At 53.5% G+C, this 27033-nt stretch overlaps 2 protein-coding genes across 5 annotated transcripts in view; one reads left to right on the top strand and one right to left on the bottom strand.

The window, feature by feature from the left end:
* KCNK6 (potassium two pore domain channel subfamily K member 6) overlaps positions 1-7275 on the bottom strand; it is a 210145-nt gene extending 202870 nt beyond the window's left edge. The window contains exon 1 of the mRNA XM_078660631.1: positions 5708-7275. Coding sequence (XP_078516757.1) covers positions 5708-6014 — 307 coding nt within the window. The 5' untranslated portion in view covers positions 6015-7275. The remainder of the gene's footprint in view (positions 1-5707) is intronic.
* LOC144781666 (uncharacterized) overlaps positions 2474-27033 on the top strand; it is an 84566-nt gene continuing 60006 nt past the window's right edge. For 2 of the 4 annotated variants that reach the window (XR_013601022.1, XM_078660632.1), the window contains exons 1-2: positions 2474-2577; positions 4509-4661. Coding sequence is in view for 1 of the 4 variants with exons in the window: in XM_078660632.1 (XP_078516758.1) it covers positions 2488-2577; positions 4509-4661 (243 nt within the window). In the remaining 3 variants the exon portion in view is untranslated. Of the gene's footprint in view, positions 2578-4190; positions 4317-4508; positions 4662-27033 lie in introns of those variants that run through there. The other 2 variants (XR_013601023.1, XR_013601024.1) reach the window with 2 other exon arrangements.

Here is a 27033-nt window from a genome sequence, read left to right as displayed (position 1 = left end):
ACAGAGGGAGGATTGTCAGAGAGGACGTTTCCTGAAATGTCGGCACGGCTGTTATTCCATCTTCCGATTCCAACAACAAGGGCCACAACAAAGCACACAATCCAATCCATAACGCAAAAAATTAGTACTTTAAAGAGTCAGTTCTAGCTTGAAAAATTGTGATCCCCCAGGTTTACAGGCTCACGAAATACACACAATACACATGGGTGCCCAAGTGTACAGGGCCTTTTATTGCCAAGGCCGGGTGCACATATGAGGGAAGGTGCCATTCCTGTGCCAGTGAAGCAGGCACATGGCGCTCACACCCCAAGGATAAACACAGGCAACAAGTACTACAAATATCTGGGGAATGGGCCTCGGGGCTCTCCTTGTGGGTACTCCAAGTCTGCCTGAAAAGCAACGGCGCCACAGATCACATGAAACAATAAAGTAACAAACAAGCATTGGGAAAGCCAATCGGTAGGGCTTCCATTCTTAGGTGTAAGCCTGACCTACTAGACTAGTGGTAGGCGGAAGCCACAGGTGCTGCATCTGGTTGCTGGGGATGCCAAAGGTGAGACGGGGCTCTTCTAATCAGTGTTTTAAGTGGAATTAAAAAAAAAATGGGGGTGGGGGGGATTACTTAAAGGGGTCGACTTAAATAATTAAGGGCATAGCGTAAACATACACGCAAAATTAGATTTGAGTGCCATGCAACCCACACATTTGCATAAAATCACAACTGCAACTGGCATGCGTGACCCCTCCCCTGTGCACTCATATTCTGGACAACTTTTTGCCCCCTACAGGCACTGTAAGAAACTCGCACTGCCTTCAGCTATTACTCATTTGTACCCAGTCATAAGCACCTGGATGTAACCCAATTCAAATTATGGACTAGACTAGAGTAATATGCTGCCAGAAAAAACAGTATCTTGGAAAAAGCAAACACACAGAGAATGTAAAATGAAGCAAAGAGTGGCATGACTTGAGGGTGGCGGGGCAGGTGCAGGGAGGGAGCGCTTGGTAGGAAATGTAAAAAAAAAAAAAAAAGAAAAAAAAAGAAACACTTCCCTAGCCGCCGGGTCCCGCATCTCTGCTCCTGCTCTCCTCGTCGGACTCGAGGAACAGGAAGCACAGCAAGGCTCCCCTGACCAATCACAACGCTGGTCTGAGCGTCCAGTTTCGACACTCAGCCAGGGAACGGGGGCCTGGGCATGTTCCCCACACAGATTGTAATGCAGCCTGCATGGAGAACAGGTGAAGTGTGCATGACTGGTTTGGGCAGGCACGAGAGGGCTGGCCAAAAAGTCATGTGCACCTATTAGTGGGCAAACCATTCCTCCCCTGACCTGCTCCGAGAGCAGAGCGGCCCTGCCTGCCCGCAAAGCAGCATGGAAACATAAAATTATAATAACTGAAAGTTATTATCATTTTTTTTTTTTTTTTTTTTTTTGATTTCAATAATTTTTTATTGAAAATAAAGTTTCCTTTACTTGGCACTGCTTAAAAGCAGTGGGGCGACGCTCCTCAGCCATAGCGGAGGAGCCACACCTGGAAGTAAAGCATTTGAAATAAACGCAAGAACGACATGGATTACCTTAACATTTTTTATACTCATTATTCAGAAATCGATCAGTGTTTTTGCATGCCAAACGTTGGCCCCACAAGGTATTCTTTTCAATGTCGGTTTTAAATTACTACAGGATCTGAGCCCCAGAGGGATCCGTCCCACTTAAAGCCCTGCCTTTAATGTAACAATTAGATGACGAACAGTGTCGCAGTAAATTCATTTGTTTTGCTCTAAGTGAACCAACACATCCTGCAGTGAAAACAACGAACAAAACAATTGCTTTTTGTACAGACGCATGCACCTGATAAAGAACTGAAAGTGACAAAAAAGGGGAGAACTGAGTGCACTTCACAGATGTAAAATTGTACCTCATGCATTCCAATGGAAGATTTTTCCAGCAGGTAGAATTACACAGCCAATTGCATGACAGTGAAACTAAAATACACCTGATTCCAGATGTGATTGGTGATTGACAATGGTGCAAGTCAATGACTGAAAGTGCCTAATCCACATAAACCCAAGAGGTTGATCAAATCATGCTCTTCATTGTAAGCAATAGGTCATGCAGACAACTGCACTGTCAAGGTAGATGAAGTGACCCAGATACAACAGCTATAAACTTTTAGGTACAGACATTTTTTCAAGGAGGCATATAGAAGTAAAACCGAACAGAAAATAACGTAGCTCCATACAGACATTTTTATGGTAACGCTATTCACTAAAGTGTTCTGCATTATATATAGCTTAAGTGTTTATTCTCATAACTCAAACTAGACGTGTGAAAGACTTAAAACGTACTTGGCAAGAGTGCATGATGCCTTCATGAGATATATCTTCCCCATGTGATCAGTCAGCTGGTGCTTGGGAGTTATAAAACTGTGACTGTTAGAAAGTCTGCATTACTGTTTTTGGGAAGTGAAAATGTCTGCAATGAAATGCACCAGGGTTTTTCCCCCACTCAGAGTGAAGCAGAGGCTTTGAGGACTCCAGCCATGTCCAGTGAGCGGGCTTCTTTTCCTGTAAAGGTTTACTGATGTAACAACTTGACTGTTATTTGGGATTGGTAAGGCTACAGCTCTGGAATTATTTACGCGATGAAGGATCCCAAACTATAGAATATAAGGTACTTGTAAGTCACAGAGCAGGTGTATGACCTTAGAGAGAGTCATAAAGGAAGGCTGGCTTCCATTACACTCATGGAACCCCGCAGTGACTTGCAGTGTCCGTTTTTTTCATACCGTGGAGGGCATTTTATTGCGTATAATACGTGGCACAGTAATTACATTTCGCCAAACCGTATTTTAAATCCTTGCTCTCTCGCGCCTTGAGATGAGAGATCATCAAGTTGCAGGTCTTTAGAATAAATGAGGAATTTATAACGTGAAAGCAGATACCCCAACAAGCAACTTCTAGTTTGTAGCATGCGCATAATTTAAGAAGTTATGTATTGTTAAGGCACAGATTTTTCCTGTATGTTTTTTTAAACATACATCAGAAAACAATCTGATTTTCTTTCTGTATTTAATTAGGTCTGCTTTTGACTGCCTGTGTCTAAGGACATAATAAGGGGGTTACAATGAGAGGAGCTACCAGAGGAATGGAAACAGTGGCACAAGTCAGATGGGCTAGTACTGTAACATTAATATTTTCAAGTGAGTCTATTGCTTCATTGTTTATAGACCGTTAATAAGCTAAAACCCCACCGCTATAAAACAGTGAGAATAAAGTTAAATACATTTCGAAATATATCCGTTGCAACTTAATTTTTCAACGAACAAATATAGACTGAAATGCCAGATAAAAAAAAAAAACACTCAGGAGCCCTAAATAGATATGTTACTAATAAAGTTTGCTTAGTTTCTTTGAATAAGTCATAACATGAAGATATATTCTTGCTTTTCTGTACTGAAACCTAGTAATGTAAGTAAACCATACTGGCAGAAATGTCTCCTTATCAGCTAATGGCTTCGCATTTTAAGGGAACCATGTTGCATAAGAAAGAGATGAAACCCCAGTTCTTCCGTTTAATACAGTGTAACATCATGACTCAATTGTAATACATGATTACAGTAGAATAGTGATACTGTTCTACAATTACAGGTGAGTAGTGATGACAACTGGACTGTAATAAGGAGATTAGGCAGGCTGTTATACAGGTACCGCAGGCCTTTGTGTCTTATAATAGCCATAGTTGAGTTAATTAAGGTCAAGACGCCACCAAAACAGAGTCAATGTACTGTAAGTAGATGTTGAGTATGGGTTGAAGAGACAAGTAGCTTACTCAAGTGAGGACCTAGACATTCCCAACTCTTTAGCTCTGCTAGGTAGCACCAAACCATACAGCCCTTCAACAGCTTTTATAAGTTTCTGTTGTTGCCATGGTCTTAATGCCCCCCTGAGAAGAGGATTAGCGAGTACTGTCACGCACACCATAAGGTAAGCTTGGAACAGCAGCTGAATTCCCTTACTAACCACAATTGACACACAGTGCAGTCAGTAGCAGCTGGTCTCGCGGCAGAGTGGTGAGGCGGGGAGGGGTGGTGGAGAGATGACCCAAAAAAATAAATACCTGCTCCTCGCCGATATTCCTGCTGTGTACATGCTAAGGCTCCCAGACTCCCCACGACCAATCCAAGCGCTTGTCTCATACTAGCTAGCATGAGAGAAGCACTGGGACTGGCCTGAGCGGGCTCATTTTTCACTCCAAAGGGAACTGGGGGCCTAACCCTGGTGGTATCTTCACCCGACAATGCAGCTCTAATTGGTGAGATGTTAATGCGCATGGCGGGTTGGCAATTCTAAGAGGGCCGGCCAAACCATCATGCCCACTGACAGAAGTGCTGCCCACCTCTCCCCTTCCGTGCCCGTCATGACCTCGCCCCAAAGACTCGCCTCCGTCCAGAGGAAAAATAAAATGATAACACTCTTTTTATTCTTTTTCTTTTCCTTCTCTTAGCTGACCAGCGGTGGGGTGATGCCCCACAGCCATAGCCGAAGTGCCACCCCTGAGGACAGTCCCACATGCAGTCTTGGACCCTTTTCCTGCTCGCCTACAGTGAGCCCTGGACAGATTGGAGGATGTATAATACAGGCAAGCTCATCAGCTCAGGTGGGTCTCGACACACCTGCACTTTCACACCATCAGACTAAAGAATAAGAAGTGTTGAGAAAAGAAACACACACATGCACAACCTTCTCTATTTATGCATCCAGGAGCTTAACGTCCCATGAGGACCACCCAACGATGCTCCAATTTAGGAAACAGTTGAAAACATGCCACTATAAAGAACACTACATTACAATGCTTTAACAGTCCGCAAACCAGATACTTCTCCTATCACTCGAAGACTTTATCCTTGTCTTTGACCCTGTGCAGCGCTCTGCTGCCTTTTGGCTAGACTTGTGCTATGGAAATAGCACATATATACATACGACTAGAACCTGCTAGATCCTAAGAAATTAAAATGCCAGGGAGGTTCAAAGAATGAATAAAATGAAGGCCAGAAGGCTGGAATAGTTAGTCAAAGAAAGGCCGGAGATAGTTGGTTGATTTGTTTAGAGCTGTCGGAATAGAGGATCTATGAACTTGTATAATGTATAGGGACTCATAAGTATGTATGGAGATGAAATGAAAGGAAATGAAATGAGCATTTGTAAAGGGCACAGCTACCTCCGGAGAGGTTCCCCGGCGCTGGGGGCCGTTGGGAAGATTAAGCGAGCTATTGCCCAGTCACATGGTGCTGGGCTAACCTGCCGCCGGCGATCGAACCATGAACCATGAACCCTGTGGTCCGGAGTCAGGCACCCTGGCCGCTGCGCCACAACTCTTCGCCAACAATGTCAACTTGTGAGGCCCATCTTGACTCAACCATAAAGCATCTTTTTGATGAACCTTGTAATACATACCTTAGGGGCTTGAAACAAATCTGGGACCGCCCACGAAAGACAATAATACACATACACAAGAGAATGCACATATGTAGCGCTACCAACACTTCACAACCAGGCTACCCAGTGATCCATATTTGTAAATGACGGCACCAGTAATGGACAGCCTGAAGTACAGTAGATGGTTGCATGTTGTTGGTGACACACTCAGTTGCACAGTACTACACAGGTAAGAGGTGAGCAGGCAGCTTTGCCTCAAAGTCTTACCCACAGTGGTGACCAGGGTGCTGGCAAAGAAGAAGGCGGAGGCAAAGTCCCAGTTGGTGTCGGTGGTGGCGTTGCGTAGGAGGGACACCCCATACTTGTTGGCGTTCAGCACCTTCTCCAGGAAGGTCTCCAGTCTGCTCTCGTTCAGGCAGGTGTTCTCCCGCAGGAAGGCGGCCTTAAACTCACGCAGCTCCTGGCGCTTCTCGGTTTCGTAGGGCCCCTCGATGTTGGAGACCACCAGGGCCCCCAGCAGCAGGTAAGCCACGTAGATAACCACCAGGATGGTCATTACCACCCAGGACTTCATGGCAGAGGTAGGGTGCTAGTCTGCAGGAGGTAGGGTACAGGACCAAGCAAGGGACCACTGGCAAGGGCCCCTTCCAAGGGGCAGGGGTGGGGAGGGCCGGGCTCGCTGTGAAGGGTCTATCTGCAAAAAATGTTGATAAACTAAACTGGTTCAGTGTTAGGCAGTGGGGCCCTCAGAATACACTGTCTGCGGTCTGGGGCCCGTGGTGCCCGGTGACAAAGCTGTGAGCTGGAGGTGGGTGGGATTAGTGCAAGAAACTGGCTACTCAAGGGGTAGGGAGTGGCGAGAGTGTGAGTCAACAGGCAAAGAGAGTGTCGAAAAGTGGTTGCAGCCAAGGAAGAGACTGCGAGAGTGCGGAGAGCAGCCTGAAGTGAGGCCAGCTGGTGGAGTGCTGTCCCTGGGGAGAGTGGGCATGCAGGGGCTTCCACCGGGGGAAATACAGTGAGAACACGAGCGGCGGGTTGTCAACAAGCGAAGTACCAGGCAGGCAGTGTCAGCGAGAGGGGAAGAGACGATCAGCAAACGGGCAAGAGGTTGTGACGAAATGGGACAGTGAGTGGGAAAACGGGGGGTCCGAAGGAGGCTCTAGAAGAGTGCGAGGTTGGAGCTCGGGTATTTAGGAGGAAGTGAATTCGTTCTCTGTGCTGAGGCTGCTGCTCGGAGGAAGTTCTGATGGAAAACATCAACCCGCTGCAAAAAAAAAAGTCCGCTGACAGTATCCGCCTCGGTCCCTCGTCCACCCCGGCGGCGGTCGCTCGCCCGGGCTCCGGACTGAGCTTTCGGTCACCTGCCCTCAGTTTACCTATCCCCGCGCGCTGCTCTCTTCCTGGTTCTCTTCTTCCCCCTCCGGGCACCTCCTCTCTACAGACGTCTCTTTTTCCGCCTCTCACTCCCAGGCGAGGAGAGCAGCGGCACCCCTCCTGGAGCAGGGGTCACACTCCCGTGTGCGCGAGCGAGCGGAGGGCCCTCTATCCCGTGAGAGACGAAAGGCTCCACCCCGCTGGAGCAATCACGGCACGGGGGAGGAAGGTCCATGCGCAGGGAAGGGGCCTGCCCTGAAACTTTTCGCAAACCGTAAGGAGGCGGGCAGTGCGCTCGCCAACAAAGACCAGGGCACACATGGGAAACAGACACCGACAGAGCCCTCCCCTGGAAACAGACACCGACAGAGCCCTCCCCTTGAAACAAACCGACAGAGCCCAGGAGCCCTCCCCTTGAAACAAACACCGACAGAACCCAGGAGCCCTCCCCTTGAAACCGTAAGGTCGCCTGATGACTCCACGTCACCAGGGACACAGCTTCAGGCCTTTTTTTATTTATTTTTACTTATTTATTAACAACGTGGTGCATTGTGGTAGCTGTAGTCTTGATTATTTTCAAATTGAAGTTCTTTTAGCTGGAAACGAAGGATTACGGTAGAAAAACCCGCTGAGTCAGGCGTCCCTAGCAACTGCGTCATCTGGTAACCTCAGTCCAGATACCCCGTCTGGTCTGTCAGACGGACAGCAACCGATCCTAGGGGCCACTCTCTTGTCCACCTACCCTGACAGGGCCCCCAGAACCAGAGACGTGACTCAGGCCCTCCGAGACTAACAGAACTCGGCCAACCTTCCTGCAAAACTAACATCAACAGAGCCGTACAACTCGCATAAAGGAGAGAACAGACCTCCAGGCCACCTTGCGAGTTACCGACAGAGCCCGGGTGACCCCCCAGGGAGTTACACACCAAATACACTGAGAAACAACCGGCCTCGTTAGTGTTACCCGAGTACTCTTTTTTTCCCCAGTCGTTAGCTTTAACAAATCCATACACCTGTATAGATTGTTTTCCTGCTTCAATTCAATTGAATCAGTTTGGGTAACACAGCAGAAAACAACGTTTTTTCAAAGCAATGCCTAGTACTGGATGGAAACTTTGTGTCTAGTGCTCCTGTCATATGGCGTCTTCGGCACCTCTTCCAATGTGCCCTCACCGGTAGACAGAAGCTCCGCCCTCCCCTCCCAGCAATAGATGGGCCCCAACCGAGCCCAGGTTTATCTTCCCTGCAACGCAGACAACTAGTACACAGCATTGGGGGCCTCCATGTGACGTAAACATGAAGCGAATCCAGGCCGTTGCTTGATTACATCACCCAGAGTTAGTGACAACTCTTCCCTTATTTTAGTGCCCTGCTGGGCATGTTCTAGTGTTTCAGGAATATACTGTGTCCATACATTAACCTAACATCCATCACAGGGGTGACCGGTCTGGTGACTCTTCCAATGCTAGTGGCGGGCGCACGTGCCCTGGGTCAGATACATACACAGTAGTTATGTGTCTGCATGGTCGTTTATGCTGCATGCAAGCCTAGGGCCCAAGACCCTGTAATGGCGACGAGCGGGTCTGACCTAGCGTGTAAGCTGGCAGCAACTTGGAAGGTTTGCATGGGGGGGGAAATGTTGCCTGCTCCTAAGGCACCCCCACACCTGCTACCAACACACTGCCACCCGATGAGTAAGGATGATGGTGCCCACATGTTAATGCCCCTGCAGCAGCCCGCCTGTCATGAGCTAGCACCAGCACATCCACTGTTTTTGTCCCCAGACGCAAGGGGACGGGGAGAACTGGCCTCATGTCCCACTGCCAGTTGCAAAAGGAACAATTGATGGACAGAGTTCAAGTTCAAGCATTTGTATAGCGCACTACTCACCCGTAGGGTCTCAAGGCGCTTGGGGAAGGCGTTCATTATTTGTCGAATAGCCAAGTTTAAGTTCTTTTCTGAAGGAGGTGTGGTTTTGAGTGATGCGGAGCTGGGTGGGGAGTGAGTTCCAGGTCTTGGCATCTAGGAAGGAGAAGGATCTGCCACCCATGGTGGATTTTCGGATGCGCGGGACTGCGGCGAGGGCTTGATTTGACGATCTGAGTTGGCGGGTGGGTGTGTAGAAGGACAGTCGAGTGTTGAAGCATTCGGGTCCTAGATTGTAGAGTGCTTGATGTGCGTGGGTGAGAAGACGGAACGTAATTCTCTTGTTGACGGGAAGCCAGTGGAGGTGTTTTAGGTGTCCGGTGATGTGATCTTGGCGAGGGATGTCCAATATGAGTCTCGCTGATGCGTTTTGGATGCGTTGGAGTTTTTTCTGTAATTTTGCTGTGATTCCGGCGTATAGTGTGTTACCATAATCCAGTCGACTCGTGACCAGTGCGTGGGTGACAGTCTTTCTTGTCTCGAGGGGGATCCAGCGGAAGATCTTTTTGAGAATGCGAAGTACGTTAAAGCAAGAGGATGAGACGGCGTTGACTTGTCTGGACATCGAGAGAGAGGAGTCTAGGATGAAGCCAAGGTTGCGTGCGTGGTCAGTGGGTGTGGGTGCTGTGCCCAGGGCAGAAGGCCACCAGGAGTCGTCCCAGGCAGAGGGGGAGGATCCTAGGATGAGCACCTCCGTTTTGTCTGAGTTGAGTTTTAGGTGGCTAAGTTTCATCCATTCGGCTACTTCTTTCATGCCTTCGCGAAGATTGGTTTTAGCGGCGTTAGGGTCTTTGGTGAGGGAAAGTATTAGCTGGGTGTCGTCGGCGTAAGAGATGATGTTGAGGTTGTGTTGGCGCGCGATGGGTGCGAGTGGGCTCATGTAAACGTTGAAGAGGGTGGGACTGAGTGATGATCCTTGTGGTACTCCACAGATGACTTCAGTGGCCTCTGAGTTGAATGGGGGAAGTCGGACTCTTTGAGTTCTTCCTGCGAGGAATGAGATGATCCAGTTCAGGGCTTTTCCTTGTATGCCGATGTTGCTGAGGCGTTGAATAAGGGTGCTGTGGCAGACTGTGTCGAAAGCGGCGGAGAGGTCGAGTAGAATGAGGGCTGCTGTTTCTCCGTTATCCAGTAGTGTTCGGATGTCGTCTGTCGCTGCAATGAGGGCGGTTTCGGTGCTGTGTTTGGCTCGAAATCCGAATTGAGAGGGATCGAGGGAGTTGTTGGATTCAAGGAAGGCAGCGAGCTGTCTGTTGACGGCTTTCTCAATAACTTTGGCGGGGAAAGGGAGGAGGGATATGGGTCGGTAGTTTTTAAGTTCAGAGGGGTCTGCTGTGGGTTTTTTCAGGAGAGCGCTGAGTTCGGCGTGTTTCCAGCTTTCTGGGAAGGTGGCCGAGTTGAACGAGCAGTTGATGACATCACGGAGATGGGGTGCGATGATGGAGTTAGCTTTGTTGAAGATGTGGTGGGGGCAGGGGTCTGTTGGGGAGCCAGAGTGGATTGAGTTCATTAGTCGGATGGTGTCTTCAGTAGTGATAGGGTTCCAGGCTCTGAGGTTGTTAGTTGGCGGTGTGGGATCTGAGGGGGGTGGTGAGGGTTGATCGTTGGTAGAGTTCTTGAAGCTGTTGTGAATGTCGGCAATTTTGTTGTAGAAGAAGGAGGATAATGCATCGCAGAGGTCTTGGGAGGGGGTGATGTCGTTAGATGCTGCGGTGGGGTTGGTGAATTCCTTGACGATGTTGAAAAGTTCCTTGCTGTTGTGGGTGTTGTTGTCTAGACAGTCCTTGAATGCTGATTTCCTGGCGGATCGAATCAGTTGGTGGTGTTTGCGGGTGGCTGTCTTGAGGGTGGTCATGTTGTCGGAGGTTTGGTTTTTTCTCCATATCTTCTCCAAGGTGCGGCATAGCTTCTTGGATTTTTTTAGTTCGTCATTGAACCAGGGAGCCTTTTTGTTGGCTGATTTCATCTGGGGCTTTTTCAGGGGTGCTAATTCGTCAGCACTGTGGGTAATCCATTGCCTGAGGTTGGTGGCTGCTTCGTTTGGGTCCATAGAGAGGGTGGGAGGGTGTTGGTTGAGTGATGTGAGGAGTTGGTCGGAGGTGATTTTGTTCGTTTCTTCGAGGAATAGGTTGTGGGTTGTTGTGGGTCAAGGTAGTTTTGTAGCTGAAGTGAACACTGCTGTGGTCCGTCCAGTGTAGGGCTGTGGTACGATCGAAGGAGATGTGTTTGCTGGAGGAGAAGATAGGGTCGAGCGTGTGTCCGGCTAGATGGGTGGGGGTGTTAACCAGTTGTTTGAGTCCGAGATTGGCTAGGTTGTCCAGAAGGGTGGAGGTGTTGTTGTCGTGTATGTTTTCAAGGTGGTAGTTGAGGTCTCCTAAGAGAATGTAGTTCTCGGTGGCGAGGGCATGCAGACTGACGAAGTCAGTGATGTCATCGCTGAATTGAGTGCGGGTTCCTGGGGGCCTGTAGATGAGGGTACCTCTGAGTGTGGTCCTAGGGTCGGTGTGGATCTGGAAGTGGAGATGTTCGGCGGTTGTAAGATTATCGTCGGAGGTTGTCGTAATTTTGATGGTGTTCCTATGGATGATGGCGATGCCTCCTCCTGTTTGGTTGATACGGTCTTTTCGGATAATCTTGTAAGTGTTCGGTATTGCTATGGCGATGTCGGGTGATGATGATGCGTTCATCCATGTTTCTGTAAGGAAGGCGATGTCCGGTGACTGTGTCGAGTAGGTCCCAGAGTTCAGTTGCGTGTCGGTGGACCGAGCGGGTGTTTAGCAGCAAGCATTTCAGGTGGTTAGTGTTGGAGCTGTGTATGGAGGAAGTTGATTTGGTGAGGGTCCTGAAGCAGTTGAACTTGCAGGAGAGGCAGGCGAATGGGCCGTGGGTACGTCCTGGGGTGGCCTCGCAGCATTGTGGTGTGTTTCCGGGGTTGAGGGCGAGGAGAGTTGCGGCATCATATGTGACTCTAGTGGGTTGGGTGCAGCGGGGGCCAGGGGGACAGGCGCTGGGCGCGGTCCAGGCGCGGACGGGCGTAGACGGGCTTACCTTTGGCGCACCTTCGGCGCGCATTGGGCGCGACCGCTGCGCGTAAACGCTGCGCGCAGAAACATCAGACATAAGTGGATGGTGGAGGTGGAGGGGGAGGGGCGTGGGAGGGGCAGCTGGGAGGCGGGAGCGAGGTGTAGTGACGGTGTGGGAGGAGGGCACAATAAACAAAATGGCAGCAACAACAACAAACGCTGCAGGGTACGACGAGATGAGGTACGAGCAGTGAAAACAGTGGAGCGCCTATGGGGAGAATAATGTACTAGTAGCCAGCGGTTCAGGCGCGATGTAAGGTCAAAAGCGCTAAGAGATGTGGCAGTCCCTTTAAATAATGTGCACGTAGTCACCAAAGCAATCGAGCCTAGCAGTGTGCAATGCGCAGGTAAATAAATAATTGTACAATGCACTCAGCAACCAGTGCGAGACAAAGCGTTATAAAAGCCCAGCAGTTACAAATGCCCAGCAGCGCTATGAAATAATTGTCAGTTGAGCCGTGCGCAAATGAAAGCTGAAATGAAAATAAACACTAAGCAGATCGTAAAACACAGAGCGAGCGGCCAAAAACAGAGCGTTACAGATGCCCAGCAGTGCGCAATGATTCTATCTCAGGCAATCGTTGGATAAAAGTATTTGGCAAAGTTAAAGCACTGTGCAACGATACCAGGTCGGGAGGAAGAGGTGGGAGCGACCGTTTCTGCCGAGGACCGGACGGTCACAGCTCTCCACGAGGGTTCAGACGCCGTGTAGCTTTAGTGGGTGGGAGGGGCAGCTGGGAGGCGGGAGCGAGGTGTAGTGACGGTGTGGGAGGAGGGCACAATAAACAAAATGGCAGCAACAACAACAAACGCTGCAGGGTACGACGAGATGAGGTACGAGCAGTGAAAACAGTGGAGCGCCTATGGGGAGAATAATGTACTAGTAGCTAGCGGTTCAGGCGCGATGTAAGGTCAAAAGCGCTAAGAGATGTGGCAGTCCCTTTAAATAATGTGCACGTAGTCACCAAAGCAATCGAGCCCAGCAGTGTGCAATGCGCAGGTAAATAAATAATTGTACAATGCACTCAGCAACCAGTGCGAGACAAAGCGTTATAAAAGCCCAGCAGTTACAAATGCCCAGCAGCGCTATGAAATAATTGTCAGTTGAGCCGTGCGCAAATGAAAGCTGAAATGAAAATAAACACTAAGCAGATCGTAAAACACAGAGCGAGCAGCCAAAAACAGAGCGTTACAGATGCCCAGCAGTGCGCAATGATTCTATCTCAGGCAATCGTTGGATAAAAGTATTTGGCAAAGTTAAAGCGCTGTGCAACGATACCAGGTCGGGAGGAAGTGGTGGGAGCGACCGTTTCTGCCGAGGACAGGACGGTCACAGCTCTCCACGAGGGTTCAGACGCCGTGTAGTTTTAGTGGGTGGGAGGGGCAGCTGGGAGGCGGGAGCGAGGTGTAGTGACGGTGTGGGAGGAGGGCACAATAAACAAAATGGCAGCAACAACAACAAACGCTGCAGGGTACGACGAGATGAGGTACGAGCAGTGAAAACAGTGGAGCGCCTATGGGGAGAATAATGTGCAGAACAATGTCATACATTCACCCCAGTTCATAGGTCTGGGCCTAAATCCATCGTTTTTTTTGCTCACCATGCCATTCCAGTTTGGACTCAACCATATGCACATCAGTCTTGACCCTACACCCAATGGGAACAGTTCAGCCCGAACTGCCAGGCCAGGTCCTACCTGGACTGGAAACAAACATCCTAAGACCGGTTTCAGGATTTCACCGCTCATCAGCCAGGATAGCTTGATTCCAGTGGCATGGAGAGCACGGGACCCACGTTTGGTCCTACCCGTACCACTCAGGGTGACAAATGCAATTAGAACAATTGATGGGCAGAAGGCAGAACAATGTCATTTATTCACCCCCCAGTACAAAGTTCTGGGCCTAAATCCATCGTCTTTTTTATTCACCATGCCATTCCAGTTTGGACCCAATCATATGCAAATCAGTCTTGACCCTGCACCCAATGGGAACAGTCCTGCCCGAACTGCCCGGCCAGGTCCTCCCTGGACTGGATACAAGCATCCTAGTAACAGTTTCGGGGTTTCCCCCCTCATTAGCCAAGATAGCTTGACTCCAGTAGCATGGATAGCACGGGACCCAGGTCTGGGTATACCCGTCCCACTCTGGGTGACAAATGCAACAAGCATTGGCATAGCCAATAGGTCTCCCCTTTGGGACCTTATAAGTGTTTAGTTATCCAGCACAATATCCTTGGTGCAACAACATCAAGTGTTGCATGACTAAACACTTATAAGGTCTCAAAGGCCAGACCTATTGACTATGCCAATGCTTGTTTTGAGTGAGTGGCTCGTGCAGGTATGCCACTGTGAGGGAGAGATGCTGCGAGTGCTTTTACAGAAGCCCCGGTGACATTGCGCCTCTTCAAAATGTATCTTGGGTCTGGTGTAATACTTCTAGCGCCTATTCCCGTCTTCTCACACCCAATGCATCCTTAAATATTCCATGTACAGCAAGGGTTGACACTCCTATTACCCATGCCCTTCTGTGACACTTTACCTGTCATGGGTGGTGGGGGTGGAAGTGGTGGTGGTGGTGGTGGACATGGTGGTGGTGGACGTGGTAGTGGTGGACATGGTGGTGGTGGAGTTGGTGGTGGACTTGGTGGTAGTGGATGTGTTGGTGATGGACGTGGTGGTGGATGTGGACGTGGAGGTGGTGGATGTTCTGGTGGTGGAAGTGGGGGTGGAGGTGGTGGACGTGGTGGCAGTGGTGGATGTGGTGGTGGACGTGCTGGTGGTGGATGTAGTGGTAGTAGTAGATGTGGTGGTGATGTACGTGGTGGACGTGGATGTGGTGGACATTGAAGTGGATGTGGTGGTGGTGGTGGATGTGTTGCTGGTGGATGTGGTGGTGGTGGACGTGGTGGTGGTGAACATGGTGGTTGTGGACGTGGTGGTGGATGTGGTGGTGGTGGACGTGGGGGTGGATGTGGTGGTGGATGTGGTGGTGGTGGACATGGTGTGGATGTGGTGGTGGTGGTGGTGGTGGTGGATATGGTGGTGGTGGATGTGGTGGTGGTGGTGGACATGGTGGTGGAAGTGGTTGTGGTAGTGGATGTGGTGGACATAATGGTGGTGGACATAATGGTGGTGGACATGGTGGTGGTGGATGTGGTGGTGGTGGACATGGTGGTGGTGGTTGACATGGTGGTGGTGGTTGACATGGTGGTGGTGGACGTGGTGGTGGACATTGTGGTGGTGAATGTGGTGGTGGTGGCCATGGTGGTGGTGGACGAGGTGTTTATGGTGGTGATGAACGTGGTGGTGGTGGTGGATATGGTGGTGGTGGATGTGTTGGTGGTGGTGGTGGTGGACATGGTGGTGGTGGTGGCTGTGGTGGTGGTCGTGGATGTGGTGTACGTGGTGGTAGTGGACATGGTGTTGTTGGATGTGGTAGTGGTGGTGGTGGACGATGTGGTGGTGGTGGATGTGGTGTACGTGGTGGTATTGGACATGGTGGTGGTGAAGGGCATGGTGGTGAACGTGGTGGTGGATGTGGTTGTGGTGGTGAACGTGGTGGTGAACGTGGTGGTGGACATGGTGGTGGATGTGGTGGTGGTGGACATGTTGGTGGTGGACGTGGTGGTGGACGTGGTGGTGGTGGTGGTGGTGGACGTGGTGGTGGTGGATGTGGTGATGGTGGATGTGGTGGTGGTGGTGGACATGGTGGTGGTGGTGGACGTGGTGGTGGAGGACATGGTGGATGTGGTGGTGGTGGACATGGTAGTGGTGGATGTGGTGGTGGTGGACATGGTGATGGACGTGGTGGATGTGTTGGTTGTGATGGTGGACATGGGGGTGGCTGTGGTGGTGGTCATGGATGTGGTGTACGTGGTGGTAGTGGACATGGTGTTGGTGGATGTGGTAGTGGTGGTGGTGGACGATGTGGTGGTAGTGGATGTGGTGTACGTGGTGGTAGTGGACATGGTGGTGGTAAAGGACATGGTTGTGAACGTGGTGGTGCATGTAGATGTGGTTGTGGTGGTGAACGTGGTGGTGGACATGGTGGTGGATGTGGTGGTGGTGGACGTGTTGGTGGTGTACATGGTGGTGGACGTGGTGGTGGTGGACGTGGTGGTGGTGGTGGACATGGTGGTGGAGGACATGGTGGTGGTGGTGGAGGACGTGCTGGTGGTGGTGGAGGACGTGGCGGATGTGGTGGTGGTGGATGTGGTGGTGGTGGACGCGGTAGTGGACTTGGTGGTGGACAAGGTGGTGGATGTGGTGGTGGTGGGCATGGTAGTGGTGGATGTGGTGGTGGTGGACATGGTGGTGGTGGATGTAGTGGACTTGGTGGTATTGGACGTGGTGGTGGTGGACGTGGTGGACATGGTGGTGGATGTGGTGGTGGACGTGGTGGTGGTGGACATGGTGGTGTGATGTGGTGGTGGTGAATGTGGTGGTGGTGGTGGACATGGTGGTTGTGGTTTTGATGAATGTAGTGGTGGTGGCCTTGGTCATGGTGGGTGCGGTGGTGGTCGTGGACGTGGTGGATGTGTTGGCTGTGGTGGACATGGTGGTGGACATGATGGTGGTGGTGGACAGGGTTGGTGGTGAATGTGCTGGTGGTGGTGGATGTGGTTGTGGTAGTGAACATGGTTGTGGTAGTGAACGTGGTGGTGGTGGTTGATGTGGTGGATGTGGTGTTGGTGGACGTATTGGTGGTGGACATGGTGGACGTGGTGGTGGACATGGTGGGGGTGGACATGGTGGTGGTGATGGTGGATGTAGTAGTGGATATAGTGGGGGTGGATGTGGTGGTGGTGGATGTGGTGGACATGGTGGTGGTGGATGTGGTGGTGGTGGAGGATGTGGTGGTGGAGGTGGTGGAGGATGTGGTGGTGGTGGTGGACGTGGTGGTGGTGGACATGGTGGTGGATGTGGATGTGGTGGATGTGGTGGTGGACTTGGTGGTGGTGGATGTGGTGGTGGTGGTGGACATGGTAGTGGTGGATGTGGTGGTGGTGGACATGGTGGTGGAGGGAGTGGATTTGGTGGTGGTGGAGGACGTGGTGGTGGTGGATGTGGTGGTGGAGGACATGGTGGTGGTGGTCGACGTGGTGGTGGATGTGGTGGTGGACGTGGTGGTGGGTGACGTGGTGATGGATATGGTGGTTGTGGACATGGTGGTGGTGGATGTGGTGGTTTATGTGGTGGTGGTGAATGGGTGGTGGTGGTGGTGGATGTGCTGGTGGACATGGTGGTGGTGGACATGGTGGTTGTGGTGGTGATGAATGTGGTGGTGGTGGCCGTGGTGGTGGATGTGGTGCTGGACATGGTGGTGGACGTGGTGGATGTGGTGGACATGGTGGTGGAAATGGTGGTAGTTGACATGATGGTGGTGGACGTGGTGGTGGTGGACGTGGTGGTGGATGTGGTGGACATGGTGTTGGTTGATGTGGTAGTAGTGGTGGTGGACGTGGTGGTGGTGGACGACGTGGTGGTGGTGGGTGTGGTGTACGTGGTGGTAGTGGACATGGTAGTGGTAAAAGACATGGTGGTGAACGTGGTGGTGGATGTGGTTGTGGTGGTGAACATGGTGGTGGACATGGTGGTGGATGTGGTGGTGGTGGACGTGTTGGTGGTGGACATGGTGATGGTGGTGGATGTGGTGGTGGACATGGTGGTGGAGGACATGGTAGTGGTGGATGTGATGGTGGACGTGGTGGTGGTGGAGGATGTGGTGGTGGTGGTGGAGGTGGTGGTGGTGGTGGACGTGGTGGTGGATGTGGTGGTGGTGGACATGGTAGTTTTGGATGTGGTGGTGGTGAACATGGTGGGGGACATGGTGGTGGTGGATGTAGTTGACTTGGTGGTGGTTGTGGTGGATGTGGTGGTAGATGTGGTGGTGGTGGCTGTGGTGGTGGACATGGTGGTTGTGGTGGTGATGTACGTAGTGGGGGTGGCCGTGGTCATGGTGGATGTGGTGGTGGACATAGTGTTGGTCGTGGATGTTTTGGCTGTGGTGGACATGGTGGTGGACATGATGGTGGCGGTGGACAGGGTTGCTGGTGAATGTGCTGGTGGTGGTGGATGTGGTTGAGGTAGTGAACGTGGTTGTGGTAGTGAACGTGGTGGTGGTGGTGGGCGTGGTGGTGGTTGACGTGGTGGATGTGGTGATGGTGGACTTATTGGTGGTGGACATGGTGGTGGTGGACGTGGTGGTGGTGGACGTGGTGGTTGACATGGTGGTGGTGGACATGGTGGCGAATGTGGTGATGGTGGATGTGGTGGTGGACGTGGTGGTGGTGGATGTGGTGGACATGGTGGTGGAGGACGTGGTGGTGGTGGTGGAGGTGGTGGTGGATGTGGTGGTGGACGTGGTGGTGGTGGACATGGTGGTGGATGTGGTGGTGGTGGTGGATGTGGCGGTGGACTTGGTGGTGGATGTGGTGGTGGACATGGTAGTGGTGGACGTGGTGGTGGTGGAAATGGTGGTGGATGTAGTGGATTTGGTGGTGGTGGAGGACGTGGTGGTGGATGTGGTAGTGGAGGACGTGGTGGTGGTGGTCGACGTGGTGGTGGACGTGGTGGTGGTGGATATGGTGGTGGTGGACATGGTGGTGGTGGACATGGTGGTGGTGGATGTGGTGGTGGTAAATGTGGTGGTGGTGGTGGTGGATGTGCTGGTGGATATGGTGGTGGTGGACATGGTGGTTGTGGTGGTGATGAATGTGGTGGTGATGAATGTGGTGGTGGTGGCCGTGGTGGTGGTGGTGGATGTGGTGGACATGGTGGTGGACATGGTGGTAGTTGACACGATGGTGGTGGATGTGGTGGACATGGTGTTGGTTGATGTGGTAGTAGTGGTGGTGGACGTGGTGGTGGTGGACGACGTGGTGGTGGATGTGGTGTACGTGGTGGTAGTGGACATGGTTGTGGTAAAAGACATGGTGGTGAACGTGGTGGTGGATGTGGATGTGGTTGTGGTGGTGAACGTGGTGGTGGACATGGTAGTGGATGTGGTGGTGGTGGACGTGTTGGTGGACATGGTGATGGTGGTGGACGTGGTGATGGTGGTGGACGTGGTGGTGGTGGTGGAGGACGTGGTAGTGGTGGATGTGGTGATGGTGGACGTAGTGGTGGTGGATGTGGTGGACATGGTGGTGGTGGAGGACGTGGTGGTGGTGAAGGTGGTGGTGGTGGAGGATGTGGTGGTGGTGGATGTGGTGGTGGTGGACTTGGTGGTGGTGGATGTGGTGGTGGATGTGGTGGTGGTGGATGTAGTAGACTTGGTGGTGGTGGGTGTGGTGGATGTGGTGGTGGATGTGGTGGACATGGTGGATTAGGTGGTGGACGTGGTGGTGGACATGGTGGTGTGATGTGGTGGTGGTGGAAATGGTGGTTGTGGTGGTGATGAACGGGGTGGTGGTGGCCGTGGTGGATGTGGTGGTGGACATAGTGGTGGTGGACGTGATGGATGTGTTGGTGGTGGTGGACATGGTGGTGGTGGTGGACGTGATGAATGTGGTGGTGGTGGATGGGGTGGAGGTGGTGGTGGACCCGGTGGTGGTGCACATGGTGGTGAATGTGGTGGTGGACGTGGTGGCGGACTTGGTGGTGGAAGTGGTGGTGGCGGACGTGGTGGTGGCGGACGTGGTGGTGGTGGACATGGTGGTGGTGGTGGTGGATGTGGTGGTGGATGTGGTAGTGGATGTGGTGGTGGTGGATGTGTTGGTTGTGGACATGTTGGTGGACGTGGAGGTGGTGGTGGACATAGTGGTGGACATGGTGGTGGTGGAGATGGTGATGGTGGATGTGGTGGTGGACGTGGTGGTGGTGGATGTGGTGGACATGCTGGTGGTGGATGTGGTGATGGTGGAGGTGGTGGTGGTGGAGGACGTGGTGGTGGTGGACATGGTGGTGGATGTGGTGGTGGACTTGGTGGTGGTGGACGTGGTGGTGGTGGATGTGGTGGACATGGTAGTGGTGGATGTGGTGGTGGTGGACATGGTGGTGAACATGGTGGTTGTGGATGTAGTGGATTTGGTGGTGGAGGAGGTGGTGGTGGTGGATGTGGTGGTGGATGTGGTGGTGGTGGACGTGGTGGTGGTGGACGTGGTGGTGGACGTGGTGGTGGACATGGTGGTGGTGAATGTGGTGGTGAATGTGGTGGTGGTGAATGTTGTGGTGGTGGTGGCCGTGGTGGTGGTGGACATGGTGGTTGTGGTGGTGATGAATGTGGTGGTGGTGGCCGTGGTGGTGGTGGTGGATGTGCTGGTGGACATGGTGGTGGTGGACATGGTGGTGATGAATGTGGCGGTGGTGGATGTGGTGGTGGACATGGTGGTGGTGGATGTGTCGGTGGTGGTGGACATGGTGGTAGTGGGCATGATGGTGGTGGTGGTGGTGGTGGACGTGGTGGTGGTGAATGTGCTGGTGGTGGGCGTGGTGGTGGTGGACGTGGTGGTTGTGGTGGTGATGAATGCGGTGGTCGTGGTGGTGGTGGGTGTGTTGGTAGTGGACATGGTGGTGGTCGTGGATGTGGTGTATGTGGTGGTAGTGGACATGGTGGTGGTGGATGTGGTCGTGGTGGACATAGTGGTGGATGTGGTAGTGGTTGTTGATGTGGTGGTGGTGGACGTGGTGGTGGTGGACGTGGTGGTGGTGGACATGGTGGTGGATGTGGTGGTGGTGGTGGATGTGGCGGTGGACTTGGTGGTGGATGTGGTGGTGGACATGGTAGTGGTGGACGTGGTGGTGGTGGACATGGTGGTGGATGTAGTGGATTTGGTGGTGGTGGAGGACGTGGTGGGGGATGTGGTAGTGGAGGACGTGGTGGTGGTGGTCGACGTGGTGGTGGATGTGGTGGACGTGGTGGTGGTGGATATGGTGGTGGTGGACATGGTGGTGGTGGATGTGGTGGTGGTGAATGTGGTGGTGGTGGTGGTGGATGTGCTGGTGGATATGGTGGTGGTGGACATGGTGGTTGTGGTGGTGATGAATGTGGTGGTGATGAATGTGGTGGTGGTGGTGGTGGATGTGGTGGACATGGTGGTGGACATGGTGGTAGTTGACACAATGGTGGTGGACGTGGTGGTGGATGTGGTGGACATGGTGTTGGTTGATGTGGTAGTAGTGGTGGTGGACGTGGTGGTGGTGGACGACGTGGTGGTGGATGTGGTGTACGTGGTGGTAGTGGACATGGTTGTGGTAAAAGACATGGTGGTGAACGTGGTGGTGGATTTGGATGTGGTTGTGGTGGTGAACGTGGTGGTGGACATGGTGGTGGATGTGGTGGTGGTGGACGTGTTGGTGGTGGACATGGTGATGGTGGTGGACGTGGTGGTGGTGGTGGACATGGTGGTGGTGGACGTGGTAGTGGTGGATGTGGTGATGGTGGACGTAGTGGTGGTGGATGTGGTGGACATGGTGGTGGTGGAGGACGTGGTGGTGGTGAAGGTGGTGGTGGTGGAGGATGTGGTGGTGGTGGATGTGGTGGTGGTGGACTTGGTGGTGGTGGATGTGGTGGTGGATGTGGTGGTGGTGGTGGACATGGTGGGGGACATGGTGGTGGTGGATGTAGTAGACTTGGTGGTGGTGGGTGTGGTGGATGTGGTGGACATGGTGGATTAGGTGGTGGACGTGGTGGTGGACATGGTGGTGTGATGTGGTGGTGGTGGAAATGGTGGTTGTGGTGGTGATGAACGGGGTGGTGGTGGCCGTGGTGGATGTGGTGGTGGACATAGTGGTGGTGGACGTGGTGGATGTGTTGGTGGTGGTGGACATGGTGGTGGTGGACATGATGGTGGTGGTGGACGTGGTGGTGGTGGACATGATGAATGTGGTGGTGGTGGATGGGGTGGAGGTGGTGGTGGTGGTGGACCCGGTGGTGGTGCACATGGTGGTGAATGTGGTGGTGGACGTGGTGGCGGACATGGTGGTGGAAGTGGTGGTGGCGGACGTGGTGGTGGTGGACATGGTGGTGGTGGTGGTGGATGTGGTGGTGGTGGATGTGTTGGTTGTGGACATGTTGGTGGACGTGGAGGTGGTGGTGGACATAGTGGTGGACATGGTGGTGGTAGAGATGGTGATGATGGATGTGGTGGTGGACGTGGTGGTGGTGGATGTGGTGGACATGCTGGTGGTGGATGTGGTGATGGTGGAGGTGGTGGTGGTGGAGGACGTGGTGGTTGTGGATGTGGTGGTGGACATGGTGGTGGATGTGGTGGTGGACTTGGTGGTGGTGGACGTGGTGGTGGTGGATGTGGTGGACATGGTAGTGGTGGATGTGGTGGTGGTGGACATGGTGGTTGTGGATGTAGTGGATTTGGTGGTGGTGGAGGAGGTGGTGGTGGTGGATGTGGTGGTGGAGGATGTGGTGGTGGTGGTGGACGTGGTGGTGGTGGATGTGGTGGTGGACGTGGTAGTGGTGGACATGGCGGTGGTGAATGTGGTGGTGAATGTGGTGGTGGTGAATGTGGTGGTGGTGGTGGCCGTGGTGGTGGTGGACATGGTGGTTGTGGTGGTGATGAATGTGGTGGTGGTGGTGGATGTGCTGGTGGACATGGTGGTGGTGGACATGGTGGTTGTCGTGGTGATGAATGTGGTGGTGGTGGTGGACATGGTGGTGGTGGATGTGTCGGTGGTGGTGGGCATGGTGGTAGTGGGCATGATGGTGGTGGTGGTGGAGGTGGTGGTGGACGTGGTGGTGGTGAATGTGCTGGTGGTGGGCGTGGTGGTGGTGGACGTGGTGGTTCTGGTGATGAATGTGGTGGTCGTGGTGGTGGTGGGTGTGTTGGTAGTGGACATGGTGGTCGTCGTGGATGTGGTGTATGTGGTGGTAGTGGACATGGTGGTGGTGGACGTGGTCGTGGTGGACATAGTGGTGGATGTGGTAGTGGTTGTTGATGTGGTGTATGTGGTGGTAGTGGACATGGTGGTGGTGGTGGACGTGGTCGTGGACATGGTCATGGTGGTGGACGTGGTGGTGGTGGACGACATGGTGTGGTGGATGTGGTGGTAGTGGACATAGTGGTGGTAAAGGAAATGGTGGTGGACGTGGTGGTGGATGTGGACGTGGTGGTGGTGGTGAACATGGTGGTGGTGGTTGTGGTGGTGGTGGACCTGGTGGTAGTGGTGGACATGCTGGTAGTGGAGGTGGTGGTGGTGGATGTGGTGGTTGATGTGGTGTTGGTTGATGTGGTGGACATGGATGTGGTGGTGGACATGGTGGTGGTGGACATGGTGGTGGTGGTGGATGTGGTGGACATGGTGGTGGTGGTGGAGGACGTGGTGGTGGTGGAAGTAGTGGTGGTGGAAATGGTGGTGGTGGACGTGATGGTGGAATTGGTGGTGGTGGACGTGGTAGTGGATGTGGTGGTGGATGTGATGGTGGTGGTGGATGTAGTGGACTTGGTGGTGGTGGATGTGGTGGTGGAGGATGTGGTGGTGGTGGATGTGGTGGTGGAGGACATGGTGGTGGTGGTCGACGTGGTGGTGGATGTGGTGGTGGACGTGGTGGTGGGTGACGTGGTGATGGATATGGTGGTTGTGGACATGGTGGTGGTGGATGTGGTGGTTTATGTGGTGGTGGTGAATGGGTGGTGGTGGCGGTGGTGGTGGATGTGCTGGTGGACATGGTGGTGGTGGACATGGTGGTTGTGGTGGTGATGAATGTGGTGGTGGTGGATGTGGTGCTGGACATGGTGGTGGACGTGGTGGATGTGGTGGACATGGTGGTGGAAATGGTGGTAGCTGACATGATGGTGGTGGACGTGGTGGTGGTGGACGTGGTGGTGGACGTGGTGGTGGATGTGGTGGACATGGTGTTGGTTGATGTGGTAGTAGTGGTGGTGGACGTGGTGGTGGACGACGTGGTGGTGGTGGGTGTGGTGTACGTGGTGGTAGTGGACATGGTGGTGGTAAAAGACATGGTGGTGAACGTGGTGGTGGATGTGGTTGTGGTGGTGGACATGGTGGTGGATGTGGTGGTGGTGGACGTGTTGGCGGTGGACATGGTGATGGTGGTGGATGTGGTGGTGGATATGGTGGTGGTGAACATGGTAGTGGTGGATGTGGTGATGGTGGATGTGATGGTGGACGTGGTGGTGGATGTGGTGGACATGGTGGTGGTGGAGGATGTGGTGGTGGTGGTGGACATGGTAGTTTTGGATGTGGTGGTGGTGAACATGGTGGGGACATGGTGGTGGTGGATGTAGTAGACTTGGTGGTGGATGTGGTGGATGTGGTGGTGGATGTGGTGGTGGTGGCTGTGGTGGCCGTGGTCATGGTGGATGTGGTGGTGGACATAGTGGTGGTCGTGGACGTGGTGGATGTGTTGGCTGTGGTGGACATGGTGGTGGACATGATGGTGGCGGTGGACGGGGTTGCTGGTGAATGTGCTGGTGGTGGTGGTGGATGTGGTTGTGGTAGTGAACGTGGTTGTGGTAGTGAACGTGGTGGTGGTGGTGGTTGACGTGGTGGATGTGGTGTTGGTGGACGTATTGGTGGTGGACGTGGTGGTGGACGTGGTGGTGGTGGACGTGGTAGTGGACATGGTGGTGGTGGACATGGTGGTGGTGAATGTGGTGATGGTGGAAGTGGTGGTGGACGTGGTGGGGTGGATGTGGTGGTGGTGGATGTGGTGGACATGGTGGTGGAGGACGTGGTGGTGGTGGAGGTGGTGGTGGTGGTGGATGTGGTGGTGGTGGTGGATGTGGTGGTGGTGGACGTGGTGGTGGTAGACATGGTGGTGGATGTGGTGGTGGTGGTGGATGTGGCGGTGGACTTGGTAGTGGTGGTGGATGTGGTGGTGGATGTGGTGGTGGACATGGTAGTGGTGGACGTGGTGGTGGTGGACATGGTGGTGGATGTAGTGGATTTGGTGGTGGTGGAGGACGTGGTGGTGGATGTGGTAGTGGAGGACGTGGTGGTGGTGGTCGACGTGGTGGTGGATGTGGTGGACGTGGTGGTGGTGGTGGATATGGTGGTGGTGGACATGGTGGTGGTGGATGTGGTGGTTTATGTGGTGGTGGTGAATGTGGTGGTGGTGGCGGTGGTGGTGGATGTGCTGGTGGACATGGTGGTGGTGGACATGGTGGTTGTGGTGGTGATGAATGTGGTGGTGATGAATGTGGTGGTGGTGGCCGTGGTGGTGGATGTGGTGGACATAGTGGTGGACATGGTGGTAGTTGACATGATGGTGGGGGACGTGGTGGACATGGTGTTGGTTGATGTGGTAGTAGTGGTGGTGGACGTGGTGGTGGTGGACGACGTGGTGGTGGATGTGGTGTACATGGTGGTAGTGGACATGGTTGTGGTAAAAGACATGGTGAACGTGGTGGTGGATGTGGATGTGGTTGTGGTGGTGAACGTGGTGGTGGACATGGTGGTGGATGTGGTGGTGGTGGACGTGTTGGTGGTGGACATGGTGATGGTGGTGGACGTGGTGGTGGTGGTGGACATGGTGGTGGTGGGCGTGGTAGTGGTGGATGTGGTGATGGTGGATGTGATGGTGGACGTGGTGGTGGTGGATGTGGTGGACATGGTGGTGGTGGAGGACGTGGTGATGGTGAAGGTGGTGGTGGTGGAGGATGTGGTGGTGGTGGACTTGGTGGTGGTGGACATGGTGGTGGTGGACATGATGGTGGTGGTGGACGTGGTGGTGGTGGACATGATGAATGTGGTGGTGGTGGATGGGGTGGAGGTGGTGGTGGTGGTGGACCCGGTGGTGGTGCACATGGTGGTGAATGTGGTGGTGGACGTGGTGGCGGACATGGTGGTGGAAGTGGTGGTGGCGGACGTGGTGGGGGTGGACATGGTGGTGGTGGTGGTGGATGTGGTGGTGGTGGATGTGTTGGTTGTGGACATGTTGGTGGACGTGGTGGTGGTGGAGATGGTGATGATGGATGTGGTGGTGGACGTGGTGGTGGTGGATGTGGTGGACATGCTGGTGGTGGATGTGGTGATGGTGGAGGTGGTGGTGGTGGAGGACGTGGTGGTTGTGGATGTGGTGGTGGACATGGTGGTGGATGTGGTGGTGGACTTGGTGGTGGTGGACGTGGTGGTGGTGGATGTGGTGGACATGGTAGTGGTGGATGTGGTGGTGGTGGACATGGTGGTGAACATGGTGGTTGTGGATGTAGTGGATTTGGTGGTGGTGGAGGAGGTGGTGGTGGTGGATGTGGTGGTGGAGGATGTGGTGGTGGTGGTGGACGTGGTGGTGGATGTGGTGGTGGTGGATGTGGTGGTGGACGTGGTGGTGGTGGACATGGCGGTGGTGAATGTGGTGGTGAATGTGGTGGTGGTGAATGTGGTGCTGGTGGTGGCCGTGGTGGTGGTGGACATGGTGGTTGTGGTGGTGATGAATGTGGTGGTGGTGGTGGATGTGCTGGTGGACATGGTGGTGGTGGACATGGTGGTTGTCGTGGTGATGAATGTGGTGGTGGTGGTGGACATGGTGGTGGTGGATGTGTCGGTGGTGGTGGGCATGGTGGTAGTGGGCATGATGGTGGTGGTGGTGGAGGTGGTGGTGGACGTGGTGGTGGTGAATGTGCTGGTGGTGGGCGTGGTGGTGGTGGACGTGGTGGTTCTGGTGATGGATGTGGTGGTCGTGGTGGTGGTGGGTGTGTTGGTAGTGGACATGGTGGTCGTCGTGGATGTGGTGTATGTGGTGGTAGTGGACATGGTGGTGGTGGACGTGGTCGTGGTGGACATAGTGGTGGATGTGGTAGTGGTTGTTGATGTGGTGTATGTGGTGGTAGTGGACATGGTGGTGGTGGTGGACGTGGTCGTGGACATGGTCATGGTGGTGGACGTGGTGGTGGACGACATGGTGTGGTGGATGTGGTGGTAGTGGACATAGTGGTGGTAAAGGAAATGGTGGTGGACGTGGTGGTGGATGTGGACGTGGTGGTGGTGGTGAACATGGTGGTGGTGGTTGTGGTGGTGGTGGACCTGGTGGTAGTGGTGGACATGCTGGTAGTGGAGGTGGTGGTGGTGGATGTGGTGGTGGATGTGGTGTTGGTTGATGTGGTGGACATGGATGTGGTGGTGGACATGGTGGTGGTGGACATGGTGGTGGTGGTGGATGTGGTGGACATGGTGGTGGTGGTGGAGGACGTGGTGGTGGTGGAAGTAGTGGTGGTGGAAATGGTGGTGGTGGACGTGATGGTGGAATTGGTGGTGGTGGACGTGGTAGTGGATGTGGTGGTGGATGTGATGGTGG

The sequence above is a fragment of the Lissotriton helveticus genome, chromosome 9, assembly GCF_964261635.1.
Source record: "Lissotriton helveticus chromosome 9, aLisHel1.1, whole genome shotgun sequence".
Taxonomy (NCBI): Eukaryota; Metazoa; Chordata; class Amphibia; order Caudata; family Salamandridae; genus Lissotriton; species Lissotriton helveticus.
This window is presented reverse-complemented; position numbering and strand designations above follow the sequence as displayed.